Source organism: Pristis pectinata, chromosome 18 (assembly GCF_009764475.1).
Source record: "Pristis pectinata isolate sPriPec2 chromosome 18, sPriPec2.1.pri, whole genome shotgun sequence".
NCBI classification, from domain to species: domain Eukaryota; kingdom Metazoa; phylum Chordata; class Chondrichthyes; order Rhinopristiformes; family Pristidae; genus Pristis; species Pristis pectinata.
Genome location: NC_067422.1, coordinates 15792134 through 15819302, shown reverse-complemented (window position 1 = coordinate 15819302; position 27169 = coordinate 15792134). Strand labels below are relative to the sequence as shown.

The following is a 27169-nucleotide window of genomic DNA, read 5'->3' as shown; positions in this document are numbered from 1 at the left end:
TAGGCAGCAACAGGTTGGGTTTGGACTTGGATTCCTGGAGTTCTCTTCCACCTTTTGTTTTATGACTATCAAGACATTATTTTCCTTCAAATGAAGTTAGATTTTTCCTCCCAATTTTACATGGTTGTCTTGCTTGTTTTCTCATTATATTTGAATGTTAACTTTAATATCACATGCCAAGGAAAACAAAAATGTTACAATAATGCCAAGTTATGGGCAGAACTAAAAGCAATAGTGAGCTCTATTGCAACTCACACCAAATAAACTTAGTATTCAGAGAAAAGCTTGGACAACAAATCAACAAGAATCCCCCTTCCAATAATTGGTGGCTTGGATGGAAAGCTAAAAATCAAATGTCTTCACTTTGGCTCTATCTATCCTTCAGTTTAGAAACATGAGAAGTAAAAGCAGAAGCATAAAGGAAGAACCATGCTGTTAACCAGTATTAAATTCAAATTCTGTTTTCTTCCATTGGTCTCAATGTGTTTTTTTTACCTTGTTGTATGACTGTTTCACCAGCGATGTATGTGACTGGGAACATTGCATCAAAAATATCACTATAAAAGAAATAAAAATGTTAAAACTTGCACTTAGCAAATGCAGAGGTAGATAGCTTTTCAAAGTTCTAAGAATTGCAGATCAAGTTCTAACAAAACAAATGCATTCATCTCTGACGGCCATTCCCATCAGAACAGTACAGCATATTAGAGCACCACAGATATCATGGACCATTACTCTGACGATTTCAAAGCAGCACTTCTAACCCAAAGACCAACTAATGGGGCGGGAGAGGGAGGAGAGAAAATGCAGATAATTAATAAAAATATCCATAGTGACAAACCTCAAATAAACTAATCCATATATGAAATGGTTCAGCATTGGAGGGTCTTTAGATCAAAGTGTCTCTTAAAGTCTAAAAATTAAAGATCAACTTTAACCCAAAAGTAATGTGCAGACACTAGGGATCAAAAGAATGAATAAACATTTTCTCTAGTCGAACTAAAAATCAATTCCCCGTGTCCATTCATGAGAGCTTAAATTTGTTAAGAAACCCAACCCAATTTACAATCAAAGAAATACTTCTGAAGTACATGTAGGCAATATATCTGCTGTCAATTCTATGAACAGTAACAGAGATCAATAGCCACTGATCTATTGCAAAATGCCAAATGGAAGAATGTTTATCAGAACTTCCCTTTTTTTTAAAAGAAACAAAAGACTTCACTACAGAATTCTGAACATCTGAACCAGAACAGGTTGCTGCTTTACATCTTAGGCAATACAACACTCTGCACGCTCCAAGTCTTAGGTGCATTCTGAGATCTTTAAGTTAAACTCAATCCCACAAACTTGATTCAAAAACAAGTACTGCCAAATCACTGAAGCCAAGACAAACTAATTACATAGCCCAAAACAATCTTTACATTCATGCCAAAACCTCTTATATTAGAAACTCCTCACCTTCTTTCATTGTCATCCAAATGAGAGAAGAGCACATTCTTTTCAATGGCTTTAGCCAGGGCAGCCATAGTCTTGTAATCCTTAGTAATTACCTAAGTAGTTACAAAATAAATACGTTCTGCTTTTAATAGGGTGACTGGTAAAATACAATACATTGTAGGGTAGCCTTCTTGTTTTGGGTGCTATGGGAAATTCTGTTTGTTAAGATTATAGCTTCCAATAAAAGTAATTTGCAAAACCACACACAAAGATTAATAATCTAATGAAGTAGCATAAAATTGTACTTGTTTCCTTTCTGTTCTTTCCACAAAAATACACTGCTTAAACTGGATTTACAAGTGGCAAGGACTTTAATCAGCATCCACCTATGAGAAGCCATAAAGATGATTGACAATTACTTAAAAATTGTACTGAACCATTTGATGTCTTTAAATGTACACAAATTGCTAAGTTTTGACAACCAAGCCCAATTTCATTTTTCAACCACTGAGAGATTGCACAAACGTGTGGATTCTGGCATAATTCAATTGGATGTAATATTCTTGATCCTGTGCCCCAATGTGACTATATCTGCCCAACACACACACTGATAGTACCAGCTGAAAATCTACCCTACCAAATAAAACAAGGCTTTGTTGCTGTAATTAACTAGTTTCCAACCTGATGTGAATGTGCTTTAGAAAAGTCAACAACACGAGCAATTATATGCAAAAGAATTACAGTAAATATCTTAACATTTGACCAGAATGCAGACCTACCTTTCTTACATATGATGCAGCATCTTCCTCAGTGTAAACCTCAGCACTAATTGCCCCTCGGCGTCCTCGCTCCTTCATTACTGGGTTCATGGGTGGAGGGGGAGAGATTTCATCCTCACGAGAGTCAGATCGAGAACCCGATTTCTGCTGATTGTGCATTTGTTTGGCCTCCTCCTTTTTTTATATAAAGAAAAAGGGGGAAAATGTCATTTATGATATAGGCATAAAGCCCCATACAGCCTTCATCTGCAGCAGATCCTTGTATAAAAAATATAAGAGCAAGTACCATTATTTGCACTAAATCTTTGCCATGCTCTTCATAATAGAGCATAAATGTTCATAATAGAACATAATTGCAAATAAAAATCAATATAAAACTGGATGAGAAAGAAGAAACACTTCACCACTCTCAGTTATTTGAAGGAACCGTCTAGCAGCAATTTCACACAAGTGCTGCAGGTTTGACTGGAAATACAATTCATGGTTCCCTTCAACACTTTGGGCATCCAGTGCAATAAGTCAGTTTCCAGAACTTAGCCAAGCAACAGCCAAGAACCTATTCGTTTTGCAAACCACCTACATTTTCTAATCACCAAATCATGTAAAAGCCCAGCTGCTTCAGAGAAGGAAAATCTGCCCCCCTTACCCAGTCTGGCTTATATCCAACTCCTGATCAACACCATTGTCACTGACTCTTAACTGCCCTCTGAAATGGTCTAGCAGGCCACTCTGTTGCATCATAAACATTTCATTAAATTACAAGGACAAAGCCAGACAGTCTTAAGACTCCATCACAGAACTATGATCTGTCCCAGCAGACCAGACTTGCCCAAGTTATCAGTACCCTAAGTATACAAGTAGCAGCCGCCCTGGGAGTGCTCAAAATTGACTCCTAATCCTTCAAAGCTTATGACAGTACATCAAAGATGGGCAGGCAAATCTTTTCCTTATTATCACCCATTTCCTTTCTCAGCTGATGAATCAGTGCACTATACTTGAAAGGAAGACTGAAAGATGCAAGGGCACAGAATGTACTGAGGGGATAACTTCAGGAACTGATCCGTGATGACACTACTAATGTCGCACTTGAATATAGGCATTGAAGAACAGCCACAAGACAGGGTCAGTAGCAGATAGAGGAAAAACTAACATTAACCTACATCATGTCATCAAGGTGAATGCACCATCCATCCCAGTTTCCTCCTGACAGCCAATCTTCAATCCAATTCACCTCATGTGCTAGCAAGAAACAACTAAAAGCATTGTACTTAGCGAAGGTTATGAAACCAGACAACACCCAAACACTCCAGAACTAGCTCTACCTCTACCTCTAGGAGAGTTCTTAAAATATAAATCTGAACAGTGGTATCTACTCGACAATGTGGAAAATTGACTAGAGATGACACGAGAGTGACAGCACTCTGAAAGAGTACGGCATCAAGGACTGAGTAAAAGTCAAGGAGCATCAAGGGGAAAACACTCCAGTTTTAAGTCATATCCTTGACTAATAAAAGGTTGTGTTTTGCCACAAGATCTCTATTCCATCATATGATAAAAATTGGGGATGCTCAGTGATTGTTCAATTCCACTTACAACTCTGCAGAAAATGTAATAGACCATGCCTATGCCTGGATCTTGCTGCATAATCAGCATTTGGGCTAATGTCCCAAACATACCAACTGTCACCAATAAGAGAGTCAAAATACATAACCCTGACAGTATTTCATCACCGACCTCCTTCTCACCCATGTCCTCTAGCCCACACATATACACAACCATCAACATCCTGACGGTTACTACAGTCCAGAAACCCAACTGAGATTACCACATAAATACGGTGGTTACTATAGCAGGCCAGAGGCTGGGTAGCCTAGAGCAAGTGGCCCTACTCCAGATATTCCAAAGTCTGACTGTGATGAAATACTTCCCAATTATGGCACTTATTCAAGAACCTTGACAAGGCTATCTATTTGATTTGCACCCAATCCAGCATCCTTAATCTTCATTCCCTCCACTATCAGTGTTGTACTGTGCACTGCAGTTGCTTACGTACTTTACTCCAATAGCATATCACAAACCGAACACTTCTACCAATGAAGGCAAGGGCAACAAGAGCAAAGAAACACCACCAGCTACAGGTTACTCTCCAAGTTACTCACTATCCTGACTTGAAAATACATTACCATTCCTTCAGGGCTATTAGGTTCAAATCCAGAAATTGATTAGTCAATAACAATTTGAGAATATCTTCATTAAAAAGGACAGCAGCTGAGAAAGCTAGAACATCACAACTTTTTCCAAGAACAATTACAGGAAGGGCAATAATACCAATCTTGCCAGCAAAGACCACATTCCAAAACAAAAGTGAATAAAAATTTCAGATGCATTTTACATGCTTTGTCAAATGGAAAAGCTGGGTATATGGTTTTGTCATCTATAATGGCAGTTCAGTCCTAATAAGCACCTGCCTTTAAGATTAACTTTCCAAATATTACCTTCCTAACCCCGACCCAATCACCGGTCATTCAAGTTTTCTCCAACAAACAATGACCAACCACTTCCATACCAATTCACATGCACTAAAATTATATAAGAACTTTAAACAAATTCAAAGCTTTCAAAAATATATTAATTTGGAACCTAGTGGTGCCGTGCAGGCCTTCTCACACTACCAAGGCACAAGTCAAAATTCAGCCCTGCTTCCCTCTGAATATAAAAAAAATGAACAAAAACCCTTTACCATCACAAGGAAATAATAGCCATCACTGCAAAATTCCAATCATTCTCACCAATAGCCAACAACACATGCCACGTCATTAGCTCAGGCCCACCTATGACCTTGTATTTAGGATTCAATAAAAGTTTAAAAATCAAGGACAGATTCAGAGAAAACAGTATTTAATGCACAATATTTTCTTAACATCACAGCACAACTCAATGAAGTAATGTTTGCATCCAAAACTATAACACAGTAACACATTTGTTAGTGGTTATACCAGTTTATTGTAGTGTCTTGGTATTGCTGGCTGTATCCTTAGGGAAAAAAAAAATCAGAATGTAAATAAATGAACAATCTGTAAAAGTATTTATTCCATGAGAATTTCTCAGAATTGCACCCAATTTATCAATGCTAAATGGATTAAAAATGTAACATGCTAATCCAGCAATATCCAACATTTCGGCAAACTTTCTGTGCAGACAGTTGAAGTTTTAAAAAATATTGAGACAATGTTCTGGTATACAAGCAAATCTGCTCCAAATTGTACAATGACAAGAACCAGTAGTAATTCTGCAAAGTAAAACAACAACCTGTTAACTATCAATACAATCAACTCCTAACCATCAATCTGATGCAATTAGAACATAGAGCAGCTCATCAACCAATGTATCGTGCTACAAACTTATCATACCTTATGTATCATAAATTAATCAGCTTTGTCATTAATTATGCGTGATACCAGAAAGACAAACTTAAAACAAAAGTCAGTTGCTAAAATACTAAACATTCTACAAAATCATGAAAGTTCATCAGCAAAATTTGCAAGCTACATCTTACTTCCATTTTCCCAAATTGATGAGCACCATACAAGTTATTTCTGAGAAGTTCCAGTATTTCAATTTATTGTCTTAGATTTAAATCTTGCAGAAACAAGGTTCTTTAAATTCTGATTACAAGAAGCATGACTTGATCAGTTCTCACTTTAAACAGTGAAAATGTTTTTGCATGTTAAGTTTTAGTGAAATATAGACATCCAATTAACTGCATGACTGACAAATGTTTTATCATATTTTAAAAGGTATACCATGTCAGACACCATTTCCTCTTAGAATTACTAATTACAATTTGTTTTACTTTAATTAGGCTGCCAGCCAAATTTCACGATTTTTTTTCTTAAGCCATTGTAATTGGAAAGAGGAAAAGAAGATTTACCTCAAATTTCGTTCACAATCTTGTTTAGTTAATAAGTTAAGATTTCAGGTCAATGACCTTTCAAGGTTCACACCAAGTATTCCCAACATTTTGCATTTTTATTTCAAACTGCCAGCATCTACAGTTTTTTTTTGCCTTTCAATCCAAGTTTATTCAGTGCTATTGACAACACTAGGTTTTAAGAGAAGCAAAACTGAAGATTTCCCCAAGTTCATTCTGTGACAAAGTTTGAAATATTGTTTGTTTACTGTTTTGGAAATCAAACTTCCTTTTTTCTTTTTCAATCTTTTTATTAATTTCAGATTAGTACAAAATAATATATATAACATTAGTAATAATACATATGGTGCAGAGATCAGGGTAAAAATCATAACAGTTAATATATATAAAAAAAATCATGGAGTAAAAATAAGTAATCTAGACCTCTTGCTCACTTATTAAGTGAACATAATATAAAAGGAAAGATTGAAAAGAGAATTATACAAGAAAAGAACCCCCAAATCAAAAAAAATAAACCAAAAGAAACTAAAAACTTCGAAAAAAAACTGGACCGATATTTCTTCAATTAAAAAAAAATTATGTCGTCAACTCCACTCCTCTGTATTCAAGGGTTATTGAGAGGGATCTGAAAAAGGTCAGCTCATATCAAATGGAAGTATTGAATAAATGGACTCCAAACTTCCTCAAATTTAAGCAAAGGATCAACAGTACCACTCCTAATTTTTTCTAAGTTTAAACATGCTATAGTTTGAGAAAACCCCTGAAAAGTGGTGGGACGTATTGGATCCTTCCATTTGAACAAAATGGATCACTTGGCCATTAATGTGACAAAGGCGATCATACGACGAGCAGAAGCAGATAAATGGCGAGATTCCATCATTGGTAACCCAAAAATTGCAGTAATAGGATGAGGTTGTAAATCAATGTTCAATACAGATGAAATAGTGTTAAAAATGTCTTTCCAGTATTTTTCCAAAAGGGGACAAGACCAAAACATTTGTGTCAGGGAAGCCACCTTCGAATTACATCTGTCACATATAGGATTTATATGATATAAATGGGCTAACTTGTCTTTGGACATACAGGTCCTGTGAACCACCTTAAACCGTATCAAAGAGTGTCTAGCACACATTGAAGATGTATTAACTAACTGAAGAATTTTCTTCCACATCTCTGTGGGTAAGAGTATCTGGAGTTCTTTCTCATTCTTTCTTAATTTTATCAAGTTCCTCTAAATGTATTTTCATAATCCGATCATAAATTATTGCTATCAGGTCCTTCTGATAAGGATTAAAACCTAAAATTTTTTCCATAATTTCAATTTTATATGGCATCGGAAAAGAAGGTAAAGTAACTTTTAAAAAACTTCTAATCTGTAAATATCGAAAAAATGTGATCTAGGCAGATTGTATTTATTAGACAACTGTTCAAAAGATAAAAAAGTTATCAATGAATAAATCATGGAAACATGTTATTCCCTTCATTTTCCATAAGGAAAAAGCTGAGTCAATTCTAGATGGTTGAAAGAAAAAATTAGATTGAATAGGACTTGATAAATTAAATTTATTCAATCCAAGAAATTAACAATAATTGAAACCATATCCGTATTGTAAATTTAACTATTGGATTAGTCATTTGTTTACTTAATTTAGTAAGTGCAAAAGGGAATGAAGCTCCTAAAATAGAAACTAATGAAAATCCTTGCATTGATTCACTCAAGATGTACCCAGCAGGGGCAGTGAATTGCATCTAAATCTTGTGCCCAGAAAATTAAGTATCTAATATTAATTGCCCAATAGTAAAATCTAAAATTAGTCAAAGCCATACCACCATCCTTTAATTTTTGTAAATATTTCTTACTTAACCTTGGGTTTTTATTCTGCCATATATATGAAAGAATTTTAGAATTAATAGTGTCAAGACAGGATTTCGAGATAAGAGTTGGAATCGCCTGAAAGAGATACAAAAATTTTGGTAAAATATTCATCTTAACTGCATTAATTCAGCCAATCAATGATAAAGAGTGGGGACCATTTAGTAAATAACTGTTTAACATAATCAATTAAAGGAAAAAAGTTAACTTTGAATAAGTCCTTGTGTTTCTTGGTAATCTTAACACCCAGGTACATAAAATAATCAGTCACTAATCTAAATGGTGATTGCCTTTAAATTGGGACTTGCATGTTTCATGGGAAAAATTCACTCTTATTAAGATTTAATCTATAACCAGAGAATACACTAAACTGAGCAAGTAGTGATAATACCGCGGGGATAGATTTGTCCGGGTTAGAGATATAAAGTAACAGGTCACCTACATAAAGAGATATGAGTCCCAGGAAATCAAACTACATTTTCTTTAATACTCAATTTTCTGATTTTATTCTAAGCCCAAGGAAATAATGTTATTTACCATATAGAGATAATGGCAATTATATGTTAACATAATAATAGTAAATAACAAAGTTGCTAGATCTCAGTACAAAAAATCAGTAGATTAAACTTCACGGAAGAGATGACAGTTACATATATACAGTATTTAATACCACAAAGCATTACCAAGGACTTTACAAGAGCATAACTAAATATCAGCTACCTGACAGATGAGACAAGAGATTAAAGGTTTGTTAAAAAGAGTGCCAAGAAGGAATTTAAGAGGTTTCGACGTGGGAATAGTGCTTAGAATCTTAACAGAAGAGATAAGCATCGATAGTAGGACGAATGAAGGAGAAATGAGGCCAGAATCAGAGGAATGCAAACGTGAGAGTGTTGCAAGGACAAAGGGTGAAGGCCATGAAGGAATTTGAGAGAGTGATCACTGCAACGGTGATGAACCAAAAGCCAGCATACATAGGAAAGCACACGGATGATACTGAACAGGTCTTGGTGTGAAAGCACGGAAGGCAGTGTTTCAGATGAGCAATTTTAAGGAGGGTGAAAAGACAAGAGACCAGACAGAACATTGAAATAATCTGGAGGTAATGAGGCAGCACAGTGGAGCAACTAGTAAAGCAGCTGTCTCACAGCTCCAGCGACTCAGGTTAAATCCAGACCTCAAACGCTGTCTGGGCAGAGTTCGCATGTTCTCAGTGACTGTGCAAGTTTCCTCCCACATCCCAAAAATGTTCAGGTTTGTAAATTAACTGGCTACTGTAATTGCTCCTAGAGTGTAGATGAGTGCTGAAATCTGGGGGACAATACAATGGGTTAGGATAGGAATAATCTGGATTATTCCAAGGGCCCATTTCTGTGCTCTACCTTTCTATGACTCTAAAACATCTTTATGAGATTCTACAGCAGATAGAACTGGAGTGGAGATGTCTAATGTTAAGATCTGGAAGTACTCAAAATAAAATGGCAAGTCTTAATTTAAAGTCTAACTGGATGCAATGGTTGCACATAATATAGTTTAAACCATAGCAGAAGACAAGAGGGAACAGAAGCAAGCATACATAAGGTATTAAAGGTAAATTAAAGGCTTTTTCTTCCACCCCACAATATTTAAGTGAAGAAATGTTGACTTAACAAGGACTGGATAATGAACAAAGTATTCAAAAATATAGAGGCAATAGAGATTTCAGAAGTGTCATGGTAAGTTAGAATACACTAGTAAAACATGATCTTTGGATGAGGTCACCAAGGGTTAGCATACATATGAAATTGGAGGGAGCCAATGAAAGCTAGCAAAAGGTGACAGTTCAGATTTGTAGGCTATGACTGGATAGGACTGGGAATTCATAAAAGCAGACTATCACCATGAAAATTCTATGAAATAGCAAGATTTTAATTTTTCACCATACCACAACTGTATATAAATGATGCACATTTCATTCACTTAAATTCCAAGTGCAATGATCTCCTGATCTTTGAAGGGTCTAACTAAGATACACCATTCGAATTTGTGGACTATAGATCGTACTTTTGCAGTTAACCAGATAACAGTTTTATTTCATAGCCGAGAAACCCTCAGTTTTAACCTTGTTTGTATGTGCCTTCCCGCATGTTGTGACTATCACAATTTATTGTCCATGGTACCCGTATCCTGCTTTACTGTTTGTTCCACCGGGCTGAGCAAACTGTGCAAAAACGTAAACAAGTCCCTTCCCACCACCCCCTCCCCCCCCCCCCATTCCCCTTTAATGCCTGCAATGTTTACATTGCACAACACGTTCTCCAACTAACCACCCCATATTAGATGCGCAAGGCAGCAGGTTAGGCCAACAACGTTTGCCACCAGTACGACAAAAACAAGATTACTTTTGCTCCCTGCGTGGAAAGGAAACGCACTGCACTCCAAACTCACTTTCTCGAGTTTCTCGAAGTATTCCCTGAGGTAGGTGATGGGTTTCTCGGGCCTGGCGATACAGAGCTGCACGATGCAGTCCTTGAGGACCTGCTGTATGTTGTGTTTGTGGACATACTGCTCGCACTCTCGCAGGCTGCGCTCTTCTTCCCCGCTCCCCGCGGCCGCCATCTTAACCACCCAGCCGACGCTCCCTCTCACCGCCGGTTAGCCAGGCCCTGAGCGACCAGTCGCCACCCCCGCCGCCGCCTCCCCCGGCAAAACAAAAAAAATATATAAACTCGGGGACAGCAAGGCGATTCCTCCCTCCGTCCGGCGGGCGGGCAGCGACTTGAGGCCAACCGAGCGTTCAAAGTGGGCAGCTGAAGGGGGCCCCGTTTGTGCAGCGGCACAGGGCGAGTGCTCCCAGTCACCGTCACTGTCACCCCTCACCGGAAACCAGCCGCGCCGACTGACGTCAATCCGCCTCGCTCTCGGCAGCGCCGCCCAGCCACGGGGAGGGGAGGCGAGGACGGCAGGCTGCCCATGCACACATCAGGCTGCTCTCACTGCATCACCGTTCCATGCCTGCACGTAGAAATGTGCCTCGCATGCTGCAATGGTCACGGGTGCACAAGCTGGATATTGCATATGTGACAATAATTTACCAGTTTATCTGCCCACAAGATAAGATTTCTTTATTAGTTACCTGTACATGGAAACACACAGTGAAATGCATCTTTTTGCATTGAGTGTCTTGGGGGCAGCCCGCAAGTGTCGCCACGGTTCTGACGCCAACATAGCATGCCCACAACTTCCTAAGCTGTATGTCTTTGGAATGTGGGAGGAAACCTGAGCACCTGGAGGAAACCCACCCAGACACAGGAAGAACATACAAACTCCTTAGAGACAGTGGCCGAAATCGAACCTGGGTCTCTGGCGCTGTAATAGCGTCACGATAACTGCTGCACTACCGTGCATCTACCCCGACTACTCTTGTCTTCATTGTCCTGGGTGTCATCATGGACCACAAGTCATTAATGCAAGAGGCTGGGGATTCAGAGATGAATGACTCCCCAAAACCTTTACACCATCTGGAAGGAACGTTAGCAATGTAGTGGAATACCCTCCTCTTGCCTGGATGAGTGTAACACTCAAAAGGTCCAAGACCATGCAAAACAAAGCTGCCTACTTAATGTGCAGCAAAATAAAAACAAACTGCTGGAGGAACTCAGCAGGTCAAGCAGCATCTGTGGAGGCAAAGGGATAGTTGACGATTTGGGTTGGGACCCTGCATCAGGACTTCACCCCATTCCCCACCCTAAACATTTACACTCTCCTTCTGCAGTCCCAACAGTGTGTATGCCATTTACAAAGTGTAATTTGCAACTTGTAAGGCTTCATCTCCAAAGCTGTGATCTTTACCAGTTGGGATGCACATGGGAACACCATCCTCCAAGTTCTCTTATAAATCATGCACCATTTTGAATTAGCCCCTTAGCTGTTTCTTTATTATTGTTGGCTCAAAGTGTTGTTCCTCCCAACCAGACAGCAATGTGGAAGAATGCTCACCACTTCCCATATGTGAAAAAAATCCACATATTAAATAAACATATATGCATTCTGAACTACAAATACGCAAATACATTGCATGCAATACAGCACAGAAATGGGCCCTTTGGCCCATGACATCCATGCTAACCCTTTTGCCAACCTACACGAATCCCATTTCCCTGTATCTTTCTATACCTCACCTATTCAAGTGTATGTCTAAATGCCTCTTAAACATAGTAATTGTATCTGATTCCACCACCTCCTCCAGCAGTGTATTCCAGATATCAACCACTCTCATTGTAAAAAAAAACTTACCCCCCAAATCCCCATTAAAATTCCTTCCTCTCACCTTAAGCCTATACACTCTTGTTTTTGATACCCTACCCTAGAGTTAACCTACAAAGCGTCAGTTATTAGATGCACATTCTGAACTGTATGGACATTAGGCCCTGCTTTTGACACCAGTTCTAATGTTCTTCTCCCAGTAAAGATTTACTCTCATACTTTTTCTTTGGAATGACTACTACCTCCACATTCACAAATTCACTGATTCAAAAAAAAAATTAGCATCAGAGGAGTTCTTTGGTTCAACATTCCTATGCCGATTGAAAAAAGAGCTATCCAACCTAATTCAACTCTCCTGCATTGTCTATACCCCTGCAGGTCATGGTCTTGAAGTGCATATCCAAGTGCTGATTAATTGTGATTAAGATGAAGAAATATTTCCTCAATGCCCTCTAATCTCTCAACTAATTACTCCAAATTAATGCCCTGGGTTTTTGACACCTGTTAAGAAAAATAGTTTTTTTTCCTAGTTACACTCTCTTGGCCCCTTATAATTTAGATCCATAGATTCATAGTTATACAGCATGGAAACAGGCTGGAAACATTTCATTTAGGTCTTCCCTCAGCTTCCTGTGTTTCAAAGTAAGAAACCTTAGCTTGTCCAATCTTTCCTCTTTTTTCTAGTCCTGGCAACATCTTCATGAATCTGCTCTGCACCCACTCCAATGCAATCACATCTTTCATATAACACAGTTACCAGAACTGTACATAATACACAGTACTCAAACTGCGGCCTAACTAAAGTTGCATACGGTTCTAGCATAACCTCCCTGATCTTACATTCTTTGCCTCACCTAATAAAGGAAAGCATCTGTATTTGTTTTTCAACATTTAATTGACCTGTCTTTCTGCCTTTAAGGATTTGTGAACAAAACAAAAGCATATGTTCACCTATATGTGAGCATCAATACTCATACAGCAGAGCCTAGTGTTCAGTCATCTTGGTCCACCTTGCCCCAGTATCAAGGTGTTGCTCTGTGAAGCCTGTGTGGTAGCTGGTGTGCAACAGCCACCTCATATTACAGGAAACCACTCACAGGCAACTTCACTCCTCAATCTGAAGTTCAGAACTGTTGTGGACAATCCCAATAATAACAGATCTGAACACTGCTCTGTAAACATAATTCAGGAACTTAGACACCTTGACATTGACATCACTGCACTAAGTGAGACAGCATGGGCAGGAAATGACTAGTTTAAAGAACAAGACTACACCTTCTTCTGGAGCGGCAAGCCAGAAGAGGAATGCTTTGTACATAGTTCCAGCATTACCTCTCTGTTTATATATTCTATACCTGTTGCTCTGGTTGGACGTGAGGACGTGAAGGTAGAGATGTGGGTTTTAAGTAGACTTTTGACAGCAAAGCAAGTATGGGTTAGTGGATAGTTCTCTAGAACTGGCATTTTCTATCTCTTTCGCCTTCAAACAGAAGTGGTGAATGAATGAGCATCACAACAAAATAAGCTGGTCTGTGGAATTAGTGAGTGCAACACACTCAGGTCATAAATTCATAAATCCCAACTCTGGAAACTTCAGATGAGGCAAAGGAGAATTTCTACACTGATTTTGAATAAGTCCTGGTCTGCATCCCAAAAGAATACAATCTGACCCTCCTGGTCAACTTCAACACCAGGACAGAGAGAGATGCAACTCTCTGGCAAGGCATGATCAACAAGAAAGGAGTAGGGAAGGTTAACTCCAACCAGGGTCCTTTTCCTGATAAAATGCTTCAGGCCTGGTCTTGTCATAACGAATACCCTGTTACATCAGATCATCAAGTATAAGATCTCATTGCTGCAGACAGGTCCAAGTATTGGCACCTATTTTGTTATATCATTATTGGAGCGATATTGCCAGAATTGGAAATTGTAGCCAAGAGGAAAGATTGGCCTCCTCAACATCATTTGCTTCCTACCGTGCCTCAAGCCACTTGCTTCTAAAACCCTCATCCACCTTTTTGACCACCAAATTCAAATATACCAATACCTGATTCCCATCTCTCACCCTCTCACCCTGCAACTTGAGCTCATCCAAAATATCTTTTATCAAACCCTGCACATTTTCCAGTATTTTCCTACTGACAGGCTTCTGATTTTAAATTCTCACCCTAATTTTGAAAGTTCTTCATGGCCTTCCACACACCAACTTCTGGAACTGCCAGCATTAACCCATTCCCAAACCCTCAATTCCTCCACTTCTGGCATTTTCTATCTCTTCCAGTGCTGAATCAATGATCCATCTCAGCTTCCTCCTGAGATCCCCACCATTTCAGAAGCTACTTCAGTCCATGTAATACCAAACACAGCTGAGAACACTAGGCACAGCAGAAAAAATGGAACCAGACAACATCGCAACTATAGGATCAAAACTTTACCTCTAGCAAAGCTGTTCCAGTACATCAGCAACATTGACATCACCTCAACAATGTGGAAAATTGTTGTGTATGTCCCGTACGGTGCAGTTATCAAGTACTGTAATATGACTGTTTGGCTGTGCTATCAAACAGTTCGTACTCATCTGGATCTATAACCTTCTCACTCATGCTTATTTTGGCTTTGGCCAGGACTACCTGGTTCCAGTCCTCAGTTACAGCATTGATCCTAATATGGATCAAAGAACTGAATTGTAAATGTGAAGTGAGAGTAAGAGCCCTTAACAGCAAGGAAACAAGTATGGCATAAAGGACCCTGGTAAAACTAAAGTCGATGGAAATCAAACCTGGTGTTATTCCTCATATAAAAGAAGATGTTTACGACCGTCGGAGGTCAATCATCTAATCCACAGGATTGTGCTGGAGGAGTTTTTCAGGCTTGTGTTCTAGCCCCAACCATCTTCAGCTACTTCATCAGTGATTTTTTTCCCATTATAAGGACAGAAAGGTAGGTTGTTCACTTATGATTGCATATTGTTCAATTCCATTCATAACGCCTCACAAAATGAAGCCTGCATGCAGCAAGTCCAAAATGGGCTGATAAGAGGCAAGTTGCATTCACACCAAACAAGTAAGGAACAATGTCATCTCCAATAAGAAAAGCACCTGTTATTTGCACTGCTGAGTCCCCCACCATCAATTTCCTTGGGGAAGTTGGGGTGGGGGTTGCATGGGAAGGGGGAGTAGCATATCCCCATTGACCAGAAATATCTGGACCATCTACATAAACACTCTGGCTGCAAAAGCAGTTTAAGGTCAGTATATACTGTGCTGATTGATATCCTACCTCCCCAGATCTTTCCAGCATCTGCAAGGCACATCAGGAATATAATGAAAGACTCTTCCCTTGTCTAGATGCGTACAACTTCAGCAACAGTGAAGCCTGGGACCATCCAAGGCAAAAACAGCTCACTTGACTGGTTGCAAATCCACCAGCTCAAACATTCACTCTCTTTTCCATCAATGTGCCATGGCTACAACGTTGATCATCTCCAAAATGCACTGCACTTTTTTGGCAAGACTATTTTGACAACACCTCTCAAATGTACAAACTCTCTGGAAACACTAGCGCTAGCAAGTTCTCCTACAAGTCACACACTAAACCAACTTGCAAATATACCACAGGTCCTTCATAGTAACTGGATAAAAATCCTGCAATTCTATCTCCAATTGCACTGTCAGAGTTCCTTCATCTGTAGGTCTCCAACAGTCACCACCACTTTCTAGGGACAATTAGGGAGGGAAATAAATGCAGGTTTTTCCAGCAATATCTTAATTTCATTAACAAATAAAAACAACTAATACTAGAAGCTTCCAGCTGCCTAAGCCTCTCAGTGCAGCTTTCAGACCCTCTTCTTAGACCATCTGTAAAATAAACGTTTCTGAGCAAGCTCAATATCCACACTTAGATCACATCATTGCGAAGCACATCTATGTTAAACATGGAATATAAATACACGCTATTATAATGGACTTCCAGTGAAGTTGTTTAATGAACTAATAATTTTTGTCACACCTGCAAGATCCCAACTGAATTCAGAAACTTGTTTCACAGAGCCACCTGTTGGCAAGAGCTGACAACTATATCGTTACAGGTAAATGTTTACAACTAGGATATAACTCTGGAGGTTTACATGAGTAGTTCCAAAGTTAAATGTTGACACAAGCAATAATTGTGATTGTAGGGTGTGCAGAATATGGATGATTACATCTTGATTAAAGGCATACAAGGTACTAATCAGTATTATGTATGAAGATGTATGCATGCAGGCACACCTGGAGACAAGCACACTTAAGATAAGGTCAATTGAGCAACTGAGATACATGTTCATGTATGTTTAAATTAACTCATCTTCAACAATAGCATTTACATTAAACATAAAGAAATCGGTATATGGTTAAAGTTGCATAAAAATTGCTTTAGTTTAAAAGATATAGGAACCTTCTGAATCTCTAGCTGAGTATACAAAGAGACAAACAAACAGATAAAAATAATTAAACAATATTGTAAGCACATTTATCTTGTATAAAGCAAATTTTGTATGGTAACTGCATTACCAGGTCTGTTCCTATGCATTGTGAATCCAGCCAATGAATTTTCACTGTTTTGGAAGTCATTGAATTACTTGTTACCTGAACCAATAACACACATGGGATAATTTCTCTGTAATTCCTCTGCACCTCCACACAAAATGTTTCTGTCTGCAGTTAGAGTCATGGAGTTATAGAGTTATACAGCACAGAAACAGGCCCTTTGGCCCAACTTGCCCATGCCAACCATGGTACCTATCTGAGCTAATCCCATTTGTCTTTATTTGTCTACTGCACTGCACTTTCTCTGTAATTGCAACATTATATTCTACATTCTGTTTTCTTTTTACTACCTTAATGTATATGGCATGATCCATCTGGATGGCATGCAAACAAAGCTTCTCACAGTATCTCAGTACGTGGCAATAACAAACCAATAAACCAATTTACCTGCAGTTGGCCCATATCCCTCTAAACCTTTCCTATCTACGTACCTGTCCAAATGTCTTTTCAGCGTTTTAATTGTTCCTGCCTCTACTACTTCCTCTGCAGCTCCTTCCATATACCCATCACCCTGATTTGCACTTCAAATATTCACAATTCTTCAGTACCTTAACTTTTAATTTTCAGTCATAATATGAAAATGATTGACTACTATTTATTAGATTTAAGTGACTTTAATATACTAAAAAGTTTATCTAAACCTTTAAAAGGAATGGTTTACAGAATATATTAAAACAGAGTTATAGTCAAAACCACTTTCAACTGGCCTGTTCTTTCTCATGCCTTTTGATTTTCTTATCTAAAGGCATCTACAAGAATAGTCCTAAGTTTTTCACACACTCATTTTTTGGTTGATTGATGATGGAGATTTCAGCTCCCCAAACTTAGTTCATCCTGAGAAAAACTAAATTAGTGGCACATTATTATCTTCTCTATTGCTTTGTCCAGCTTTGCAAATTTAGCCATAGTGCACAGTCGTGTTGCAATACAAGTCCAAGCTAGTTTCAATAAGTTTGCAAATTTGCAGTACATCAGACAATTGCTATATTGGTGAGGCTGTTAGTTGCCAATATGAAGTTCAGTCATCCAGCAAACATGTCCTTAAACACAATCCCACCAGCACTATTTAAAGGGAACACCAATTACTTTCAAGTTAGTCACTACACATTTGTTACTTTCTGAAGACCTCAATTAGTGCCAGTGATGATGCTGGCTTTTGCACCATTCGCTGGCAAATGGTGCATAGGCACCCACCAATCTGCCTGCGGAGCACTGGGAGACCATGATCTGCCAATATCAGATGGCATAGAGTGATTGGCTGAGGTTTTCTTGGAGATATTTGTGGGATTCAGGCAAGACCATACATTTCAGGCAGGACAGCTGCTGGAGCAAGAGGTGAGGGCAACTGGCGATGAGGGAGCTGCCCTGCAGAAGGTGATTGGTAGCAATTTTGGGCCTGATTCTGTGAGAGTGCAAGTAGCCAGCAAGGAGCGAGAATATTGTGAGGTGACAGAAGGGAGCTGAGAGGGAGGGGTCAGATGAAGGCAGTTAGAGGTGGCAATACAGAGATAGGGAGGAAGAGGGAACTGAAGCAAAAAGGAGATGAATAAGCGACAGGACCAAAGAAGAGGATGAGGATGAGATCACGTGTGTGTATATGTGTGAATGTACCTCCTTCTCATTAGATCAAGGCTTTGCTTTGTCAGGACTGCATAATAGCTGGTGTATAAAAGGCATCCTTTGTTGTAAGAATTCATGGGCAGGCATCCTCCACTCAAAAATGAAGTGGAAGCAAGCCTGGGGTACTGCATAAGAAGAATAGAAGAAGAAAAAAAGATACGGAATTTTTTTATTGTTGTTGGACTGAATTGAGGGAGACAAGATGGCTACTGAATGAATCTATTATGTTTTATGGACTCAGTACCTTACATAACAATTTAAGCTGATCGATAAAGAAGTGTAAATACACTTAACATTGTCCATGAATTAAAAAGTTATGAGTTTCGTTACTTAAGTTGTTCAAGGAGATTTTAAAAATGTCAAAAAAATCTTACTTTTCATTTCTTGTTTTTTTTATCTTTCCTTTTTTTACTCTTTTTATTTCTCTTTCTGGACCTGATTTAAATTGAATTCACTCTCACCATCCCTTCCTTTACTGTTTTTTAAAACCCTTAAATCTCATTGGGATGCATTGTCTATCCTGTTGACCTCACTGATGTGTTATCAACTCACATTTTCAGCAATTATATTTGCACCTTATTGTCTGCCTGCACTGCACTTTTTCTGTAACTGTAACACTTTATTTTAATTCTGTTATCGTTTCCCCTTGTACAACCTCAATGCACTGATGTGATGAAATGATCTGTATCGATGCCATGCAAAACAAATTTTTTCACTGAACCTCAGTACATGTGAAAATAATAAACCAATTTACCAACTTAACAATTTAACTATATGAGTTTTTTTTAAACCTAAGTATCCATAGGCAAGTGTAACTAATGCAGAATGCTGTGAGAGGCCTTGGTCTTGCAATATATAGCTTTAGAATGCTAATAGTGTGTTCTACCTCAGTGTTACTAGAACTTATCTCCCAATCAAATCACTATCCGTTGCTGTATTATTAAACTATTTGTGTCCGTTAAGTGGCTAGTTATCAGCTTGAGAAACATTGGAGAATCCTTACAGAAGGTGCATTTGATTTTTTTTCCCTCTCTCATTGTGAGGTTAAAAAAATGCACCTCAGCAAAATGCATATTTGAAAAGAGCAATTTTATTCATAGTTTGGAAAGAAAACCCTTTTCTTTAGCATTAAGAAGTTTGTTAGCCTTCCGGACAGTAAATTCACAACCATGCCTTTAGTATCTCCACGTGGGCAGATTATTTCATACAGCAGTGGAGGAAGAAGTGGAGCAGTGGAAATGTCAGCTCCTGCAGTATATCTCTGGAATGGGATTTTGAAAGTTGGGATACCTGTTAAGATGGCAAATCAGGAACCCATCAATATACAGGGATTTGGCTATCAGTAATACATGATGATTGATTTGAACGAAGACTTAAATTTTATTCGAACATTATTTGCTGCTATAGAAGGACAGCAGGTCCTTTATATATGTGGATCATGTGATACAGGAAAGATATCATTTTCTCATCAAACTATTACATTTTTTAAGGGGTTTGACTGGATGAAAGTTGGGAGAAAGTTTCTCCAGGATGAAGGACTACAACTAAGAGCTACAATCTCAGAATAAAGGATCACCCTCTTAGAACCAACAAGAAGAGAAATATCTTTATTCAAATGATTGTGAAGCTGTGAGTGTTCTACCACAGACGTTGTGATTGTTCAGTCATCAAGTATATTCAAGACATCAAATACATTCTTGGATGCTAAAGTAATTAAGAGATATGGTGGTGGAGTGGGAAGATGGAGTTAGGGTAGAATATGAGCCATGTTCTTATTGAATGGAAGAGTAGATTTATAGGCTAAATAGTCTACTCTTTCTCCTATTTATTATGTTCTGAGTAAAGTGTGAGACAGAAATAAGTTTTGCAGAGGAAATGGGAAGTGGATGAGTTGTTGTAAGTTTAATTGCTGAAGTCTGGGTTCAAATTGATTCAAAACTAAAGGGATGAATTTTCCATCTGTTGCCTGTAAAGGTCATATGCAGAAGACTTTCGAACCATCTCAAAATTTTCTTAATGCCAATAAATCTACATTCTAGATTCATCACAGTAAATAACTTTAATTTTAGTCTCATAAAGAAGCATTCTAATCCTTAACAACACATTGCCTTAAGTGGCCAATATTATTACAATGTAGAAGTGTAGTACAGATTCTTACTACTTCGGTGTCTCAAAAATATTAACTTTATGATATCCCGATCCTATTTAGACTGAACTGTGCAGATATGGCACCATTTCTTGATCCACCTGTGATATATGTAAATAGCAAGTCTGTAGATAGAAGATATAAATATCAAGAATTATCTGCAAGTGTAGAGAAAGCCAGGTATTGTTTTGTATTTCTTGTACATACTTTTATGGATACATTTTGTTTTTGAAATATAAAATAAATACTTTTCCTCCCACTTGTGTTTAGCCTAGTGGTCCATTTTTTCTCTTGAGAAAATAGTGCTAATGTGGGGTGGGGATGGGAGTGATGGGGTGAGCTAATAGCGGTCTTTAAAATTATGAAGGGTTTTGATAGCATGCCTAGAGAGACAATGTTTCTACTTGTGGGGAATGTATATGTAGAGGCCATCAATGCAAAATAGTTATCAAGAAATCCAATAGAGAATTCAGAAGCACTTTCATTATGGGAGCGGTTGAAGTGAATAGCGTATATGAATTTAAGGGGAGGTTAGACAAGCAAATGATATCAAAGGGAATAGAGGGTTACATAGATAGAGCAGGAAATAAGGGAACATAAATGCCGAGGTAGATGGGTTGCTCTGAAAGACCGGTTTCTTTGCTGCAAATCCTTTATAATCCTCTGTAAGTGCTATATTCAGTTTTGCTACTCTTCTGATGTCATTGAGCCATGGCCTGGGAGGTGACGATAATAACTCTGACTCTTTTAGCCATCTTTATCCAGGCCAATTTTGTGCAATACTAAGATGGCTTATGGAGAACAGTTGCTTTCTTTGTTGCTTTACTTCCTCTATTAAGATTTCAAAGGAGGTATCAAAAAAGAGAATAACATTCTTACAATTCATCTCTGCAGGAAAAACCAGTTCAAGAGTTCCCAATTTAAAAAAAACACGCAATAAATACAACCTTGCTTTAAGAGAAGCAATCTGCTTTAAGTAGACTTTGGGAGTAAAACTGGAAATTGTTCACATTAGGTCAGTTGGATTTATTTGAAAATGCAGCTTGAAAGTAAAAACTTTCTAGCATCATCTCAAAAACATCAGAGGCTTATGCTGCTCACCTGATTCATGGCTTGAGCTAAAATTAGGATTTTAGTGCACCTCACCATAAGATGCATCCTGATATATGGGAACAATCTGATATTCCTTGAACGGGAACAATTTGAGCCACATCATACAATGTGGTATTCTGTGAGAATAAATTATGTTTCACTCACTATAATGTTCAATAAATAAAATAATAGCTGACCTAGAAAATCAGATCATGAAAATTTAATTAAGATTTTGTTTAATTATATAAAAAATATTATTATCACCAATTAGTAGATGTAGTTGGATGAGGCAATGAGGCATTAAACTGTCACAAAGGCCACATTCCTAATGCATCCATATTCTATCTACGGCAATAACAATTATTGCACCACATTCTGCATGGGATTTAAGCAATCATTTGGCTGCCTGTGGTTTTAATTAGCCAACAAGCCTCCATATCAGACAGATTGCATCATTATCACCAGGCTAACACTTGTTACCACAATGTAGCATGGAAGCATTCCTGATGATCTGCAAAATGCCCAATAACATGTTCATTTTAGATCAAAAGTCAGCAGTAAAATTTTTTAAAAGACCATAATTTCAGATAAACCAAGGTTAGCTGCTGTGATCGTTAAGAACAATAAGCTTGATATTCACCTTACTAATAAAAAAAAGGAAAAATGAATATATTTCAGCATAATTAGCATTACAAGAGGGAACCTGAGGGAACCATTCCTGCAATTTGTGAGAAAGAGATTTTGTTAGTGGCTATAGAACTGTGAGAATGTATTATGCATTCATAATACAGATTTTCAAGCAGTAAATAATCACTTAACAAATATAAATATCAAAAAGTATGTTAATCTAGCCCTGAAGTATGCAATTTAGAATGAAAATGACGAGCAAGAAAATGCTGATTTAACAACAGGGTTTGAAAAGTGCTGAAATTTCCATACAGAAGTATCAGCACATTTTTGATGGTGGTGGAAGGCTTGCAGATGTGTTAATGAGACACCAACTACCACTGACAGAAAGGACACTGTCAAAACTGCTCAGAAGATCTGCCCTAGGATTGGGAAGAAACTGTATACATTTAAGGAAAGGAAGTAGATACTACTGTAAATAGAACCACAGATAATTCTCACACTCATTCTGCTCATCTCACTGTCTGGTTACAATGGGATTTCCACCAACTTTCCACCAAAAAGAAATCAGAGGAGCTCTACAGAAATTCCACCTGGGAATTTACTGTATGTATATGAATAAAACTGGTAATCATTAATAGGTACTATACTAATGCAGAAAAATGTTAACAAGGAAGTAACAAGTGAAGTATTATATAAAGTGAGAAGCATAGAACCATGAGCAATGCAACATATAATGATGAAAAAAGGGTTTAGACTTCCCCTGTTTCAATACCTTCTGCTGTTGTGCATGCAGGTGGGGTGAGGGAATGCAAGTGGGAGTTATTGTGTAAGAGGATAGATTCTATGACAATAAACAATTTGATTCCTGTTAATAATGTATCCAAGAAGATACCTTTAGAAGGTATTGAGACATTGGAAATTGTGGAGAGTGTGGAACCTACTCAACATTCACCATATTAACATAGGATAAGTAAACATGTATATGCATAATGGACAAACACATGAAAATACTTATAATGACTATACAGTTCCCAAATGATTACATTTCTAATGTACCATCTACCTTTTTCAGAGTAAGAAGAATTCAGCAGGCCATCGAGTACACCCAAATGACATCACATACTTTAGCAGCAACTATTGCCACACTTAGTTTAAGCAAGCACCAACACATACATACACCATAGGAAAATTACATTGTATTAAGAATGAGGAAATACAGCAAGTGACATTTACCTTTAATCAACGAGAGAGATACTGGTTGCTCAGGGACAACTATGCTAAGTTTTATGAGAAGTAGAACCAGGCAGTTTATTTTCAAACATTATTATAACAGCAACACTTACCTTTGTGCACTTTACTTTAAAAGGCAATTGGTTGTGAGAGGAGCCCAGCAACTAGGAACGCCTTGCAAACTCCCATGTGAGTCATGACTTGCAACACCAGTCATCTCTCTTATAATTTGCTATTCCGCATGTTGCATAATTACTGATGTCTGCTGAAAAGACTTCATTTATGTAGGCCAGATACCTGAATGAAAGCTTTTCCAACATCATGGGTGTTCTCAATGCTGCTATAGATTCTTTGGGATCTAAGCTTCAAGATGCAGTCATATCTGTGTTCAATTTACTTGTAGAAAAGTGAGGGATATGTACACCCTCATAAAGGTGCATTGTGAGGAGATCTTCACCAAGAAAAGCTATGTGGAACAAAGCAGTTGAAGTCAACTGAAGCTTACAACAGCAGCAATTCTGTGTCTGAATAAATGTCAACATCTATTGCTTTTGCAGGTATGAGAGTACAGCAATCAAAGCAAAGGCACCATTGTCACTGCAGCAGTTACACAAACAGCAATCTGAGTTTAAGAAACATTTCATGCAAAAGATCCCAAAATACATTATGAAAGGATGCAACAAAAATAAGCTGATAGAGGAAAGGAACAATTAGGAGGGATAACCATTAGTTTTATCGAAGAAGTGGGCTTGAGGAGGCTTTTGCAAGCAAAGAGCCGGGTAAAGAAATGGAAATGTTTGGGGAGGGGCTTCAGGAGTGCATGGGTGAGATGTTTAAAGACCGTCACCAAGAATAAAGAGCAAAGCAATATTAGAGATTAATTATATTATTAATTTGCTGCTACACTTGGCATTGCTTGGGTTATTATGCTGTCAGTCATGATGTTTGCATTTCTTTCCATGCAATCGGGTTTTATAATACTCCTTGTAAATGAAATAACTTCTAACTTAAATATATAATTATTCCATTGAGGTTGAATTATGTAGTTCAACTAAAGTTACCAATAAAAACATACACCCTGAAAATAAATGTGTATACAAAAAGTACTTTCAATATAGTTCTCTTTAAGTAGGTATGTACCTCTGCACAATGTGTAAACTTACTTGATTTCAATGCTGAAGCACTTCAGAACACACTATATTTCTTTCTTTTGAATCCAGTGTAAAAACATACAGATTATTTTTGTCTCCAACTTTGAAGCAACAAACATATAGCTGACCATGAGAAATCCATTGGATTTTGCGATTAAGGCCAACAACCTTTAATGATTATCCTTGTACCTTGTTAATGACTCTAGCAAACAGGGAACTTAGGTTGTTTGAATTGAACAAGCAGATCAGATGGGATAATAGACATTTTCTTCAACAGTATTACCAGCCATTGTTGTGGTCATTGTTGCAGCCTCAATTACATGTGGCAGTAATTTCTGAACTGATAATATTGTGTCATTGCAGTGTTGGTGGATCCAAATTCCTGAGGAGCATGATGGCACAGCAGGTGGTGACAGAGAGTTTAAAAATTCAACAGGAAAATACTGTATATAGCCTCATTGATGACTGTCACACTGTCAATAGATTTATAATGTACAGGTTGTCTGGGAAGCTTTGAAAGAATGTCTTTATTCATGCCCTGCACTGCATCATGTTTTGGTGCTACAATTATTCTTTCACATAACCATTGATAATTCAAATAGCGTTGAATGACATGTGGGAAAACAGCTTGATCAGATCATGAAGCGATGTCACAAATCAGCCCAACTTTTTCATCAAAATCAGTTCTGCTGAGTCTTTGTGTTTAATTTCCCCATTTCCCAATTTGAGTAAATTAGAAGCAAACTCTCTAGCAGATGGATCACCTGTCAAATGAGCTCACACATTTGCTTACGGGTGTAATTGTTCAACATTTTCCTGAATATATAATTCTTTAATACAGGCTTTCAAATTCATCTGCTTTAGTACTCATGGAATAATTGGTAGCATTTGACGAAAATCTCCAGCTAGCACTAAAGCAACACCTCCCATTAGTTTATTATTGTGTCTAAGATCTTGCAATGTTTGACCTAATGATGGCTGATTTATGAGCCATCATATATTCATCAAGACAATAAGTTTGCAATCTTTTAGAATTTTTTCCTTTGTAGTTCTCTGACCAATGTTTCATGTTGGAGTCTCCAAAGCTGTCAAATTGAAAAAGGAAGTTTAAAAGCTGAATGTGCAGATTTCTTCCTGCCTGATGATGCTATGTCCAAGGCAATCATGTTTTGTCTCCAAACATTAGCCAAAAGTAGATTAATATGGAGGTTTTCCCCATTCCAACAGCAGCATCCAAAAACAAATGATTCCCTGCTCATTGTAAACAGCCTCTAATAATATGCGAGGTATTTCTCTAGTATTTCACTGAACTTGGTTCTTTCTCTTGGATATATTCATCTATTTGGTTTAAATCATTACTGGTCTTCCACAGAAACTCGGTGCACCAATTTTCAGTTTCTCTTTATAGTTCAGGCAGACCAGAAGTATTTAGGTCAGATCCACCCTAATATTTAGTACCTCAAAATCTCAATGCAGATAATTAACGTTAGGTTCCCTTTGGGCTATGGAGGGCCTGGGGCTCTTAGAAAAACTCAAAGTGAAGTGCACATTCTTATGCTAAAGCTAATTTACATGCTAATTTTCAGATCTCTAGTTTGTTTCGTTACTGAGCAATGCGCGGGACACATGGACATTCTACTTTATTGTATATCTTTAATTAATAATTAGGCATGCGGGAAGAAAAAGTAATTCAATTGTAGAGAAGGATGGAAATTCGAATTTAAGATGATGGTGAACAGGAAGCCAGAGAAAAAGGTTGATGGGCATGTGCAGTTGAGTGTGAGAAGATATGTGTAGCAGAGCCCTGGACAAACTGAAATTTACGCAAGCGAAGAACGAGATGAGCAAAAACATTGGAGTGATCGAGACGAGTAAGTCTAATGTCAGAAAGTCTGAGGAGAGTTGAAGGCGTTAAAGGAATTAAGATTGGTTTAATCAATCGATGGATAGCATGTCTTAATCCAGGAACCCCTCGATATTGCACTGAAGTTTCCGCCTAAATTGTGGGCGGTTCGTACAGTATGCCTGAATGCACAAAAGTCGAACAAACAACAGCTGGACACAACTAGAAATGTATAAGCGGGTTATATAAACTCACTTTTAATTTAGCTTGCTTTCTGTCATTGTTTAATTGTGCCGAAAGTAAGGAGTTGTTGTCAAAAAGCCAAACAAGTTTATGACAATATCTGTCTCTTAATGCACTCGCTGTAGATTCCTGGAAGGTACCTGTGGCATTTAAGTTGAAGACAGTTATAACATTCATTCGCTATTCCTGATCGTGAATCTCGGTTGATAGTCACTGCAGATCAGCGTGGACTCGGTGGCACAGTAGGTCAGACCTCCTTGGTGGAGAAATTGAGGGGGGATTTTTGAAAATGTTAAGATATTTGGATCTTTTGGGGCGTACGAGCAAAATAAACAAAAAAACGTTATCAGTGAATAAAGC

The 27169-nt window shown here is 38.0% G+C and overlaps 1 protein-coding gene across 2 annotated transcripts in view; it reads right to left on the bottom strand.

The window, feature by feature from the left end:
* Positions 1–23758, bottom strand: part of LOC127579794 (cAMP-dependent protein kinase type I-alpha regulatory subunit) — a 37025-nt gene extending 13267 nt beyond the window's left edge. The window contains exons 1-4 of one of the 2 annotated variants that reach the window (XM_052032728.1): positions 23686–23758; positions 2220–2393; positions 1462–1553; positions 496–557 (exon numbers count right to left, since the gene is read on the bottom strand). In XM_052032728.1, coding sequence (XP_051888688.1) covers positions 496–557; positions 1462–1553; positions 2220–2378 — 313 coding nt within the window. In that variant the 5' untranslated portion in view covers positions 2379–2393; positions 23686–23758. Of the gene's footprint in view, positions 1–495; positions 558–1461; positions 1554–2219; positions 2394–10450; positions 11001–23685 lie in introns of those variants that run through there. The other variant, XM_052032727.1, reaches the window with a different exon arrangement.
* Positions 23759–27169: the final 3411 nt, after the last annotated feature.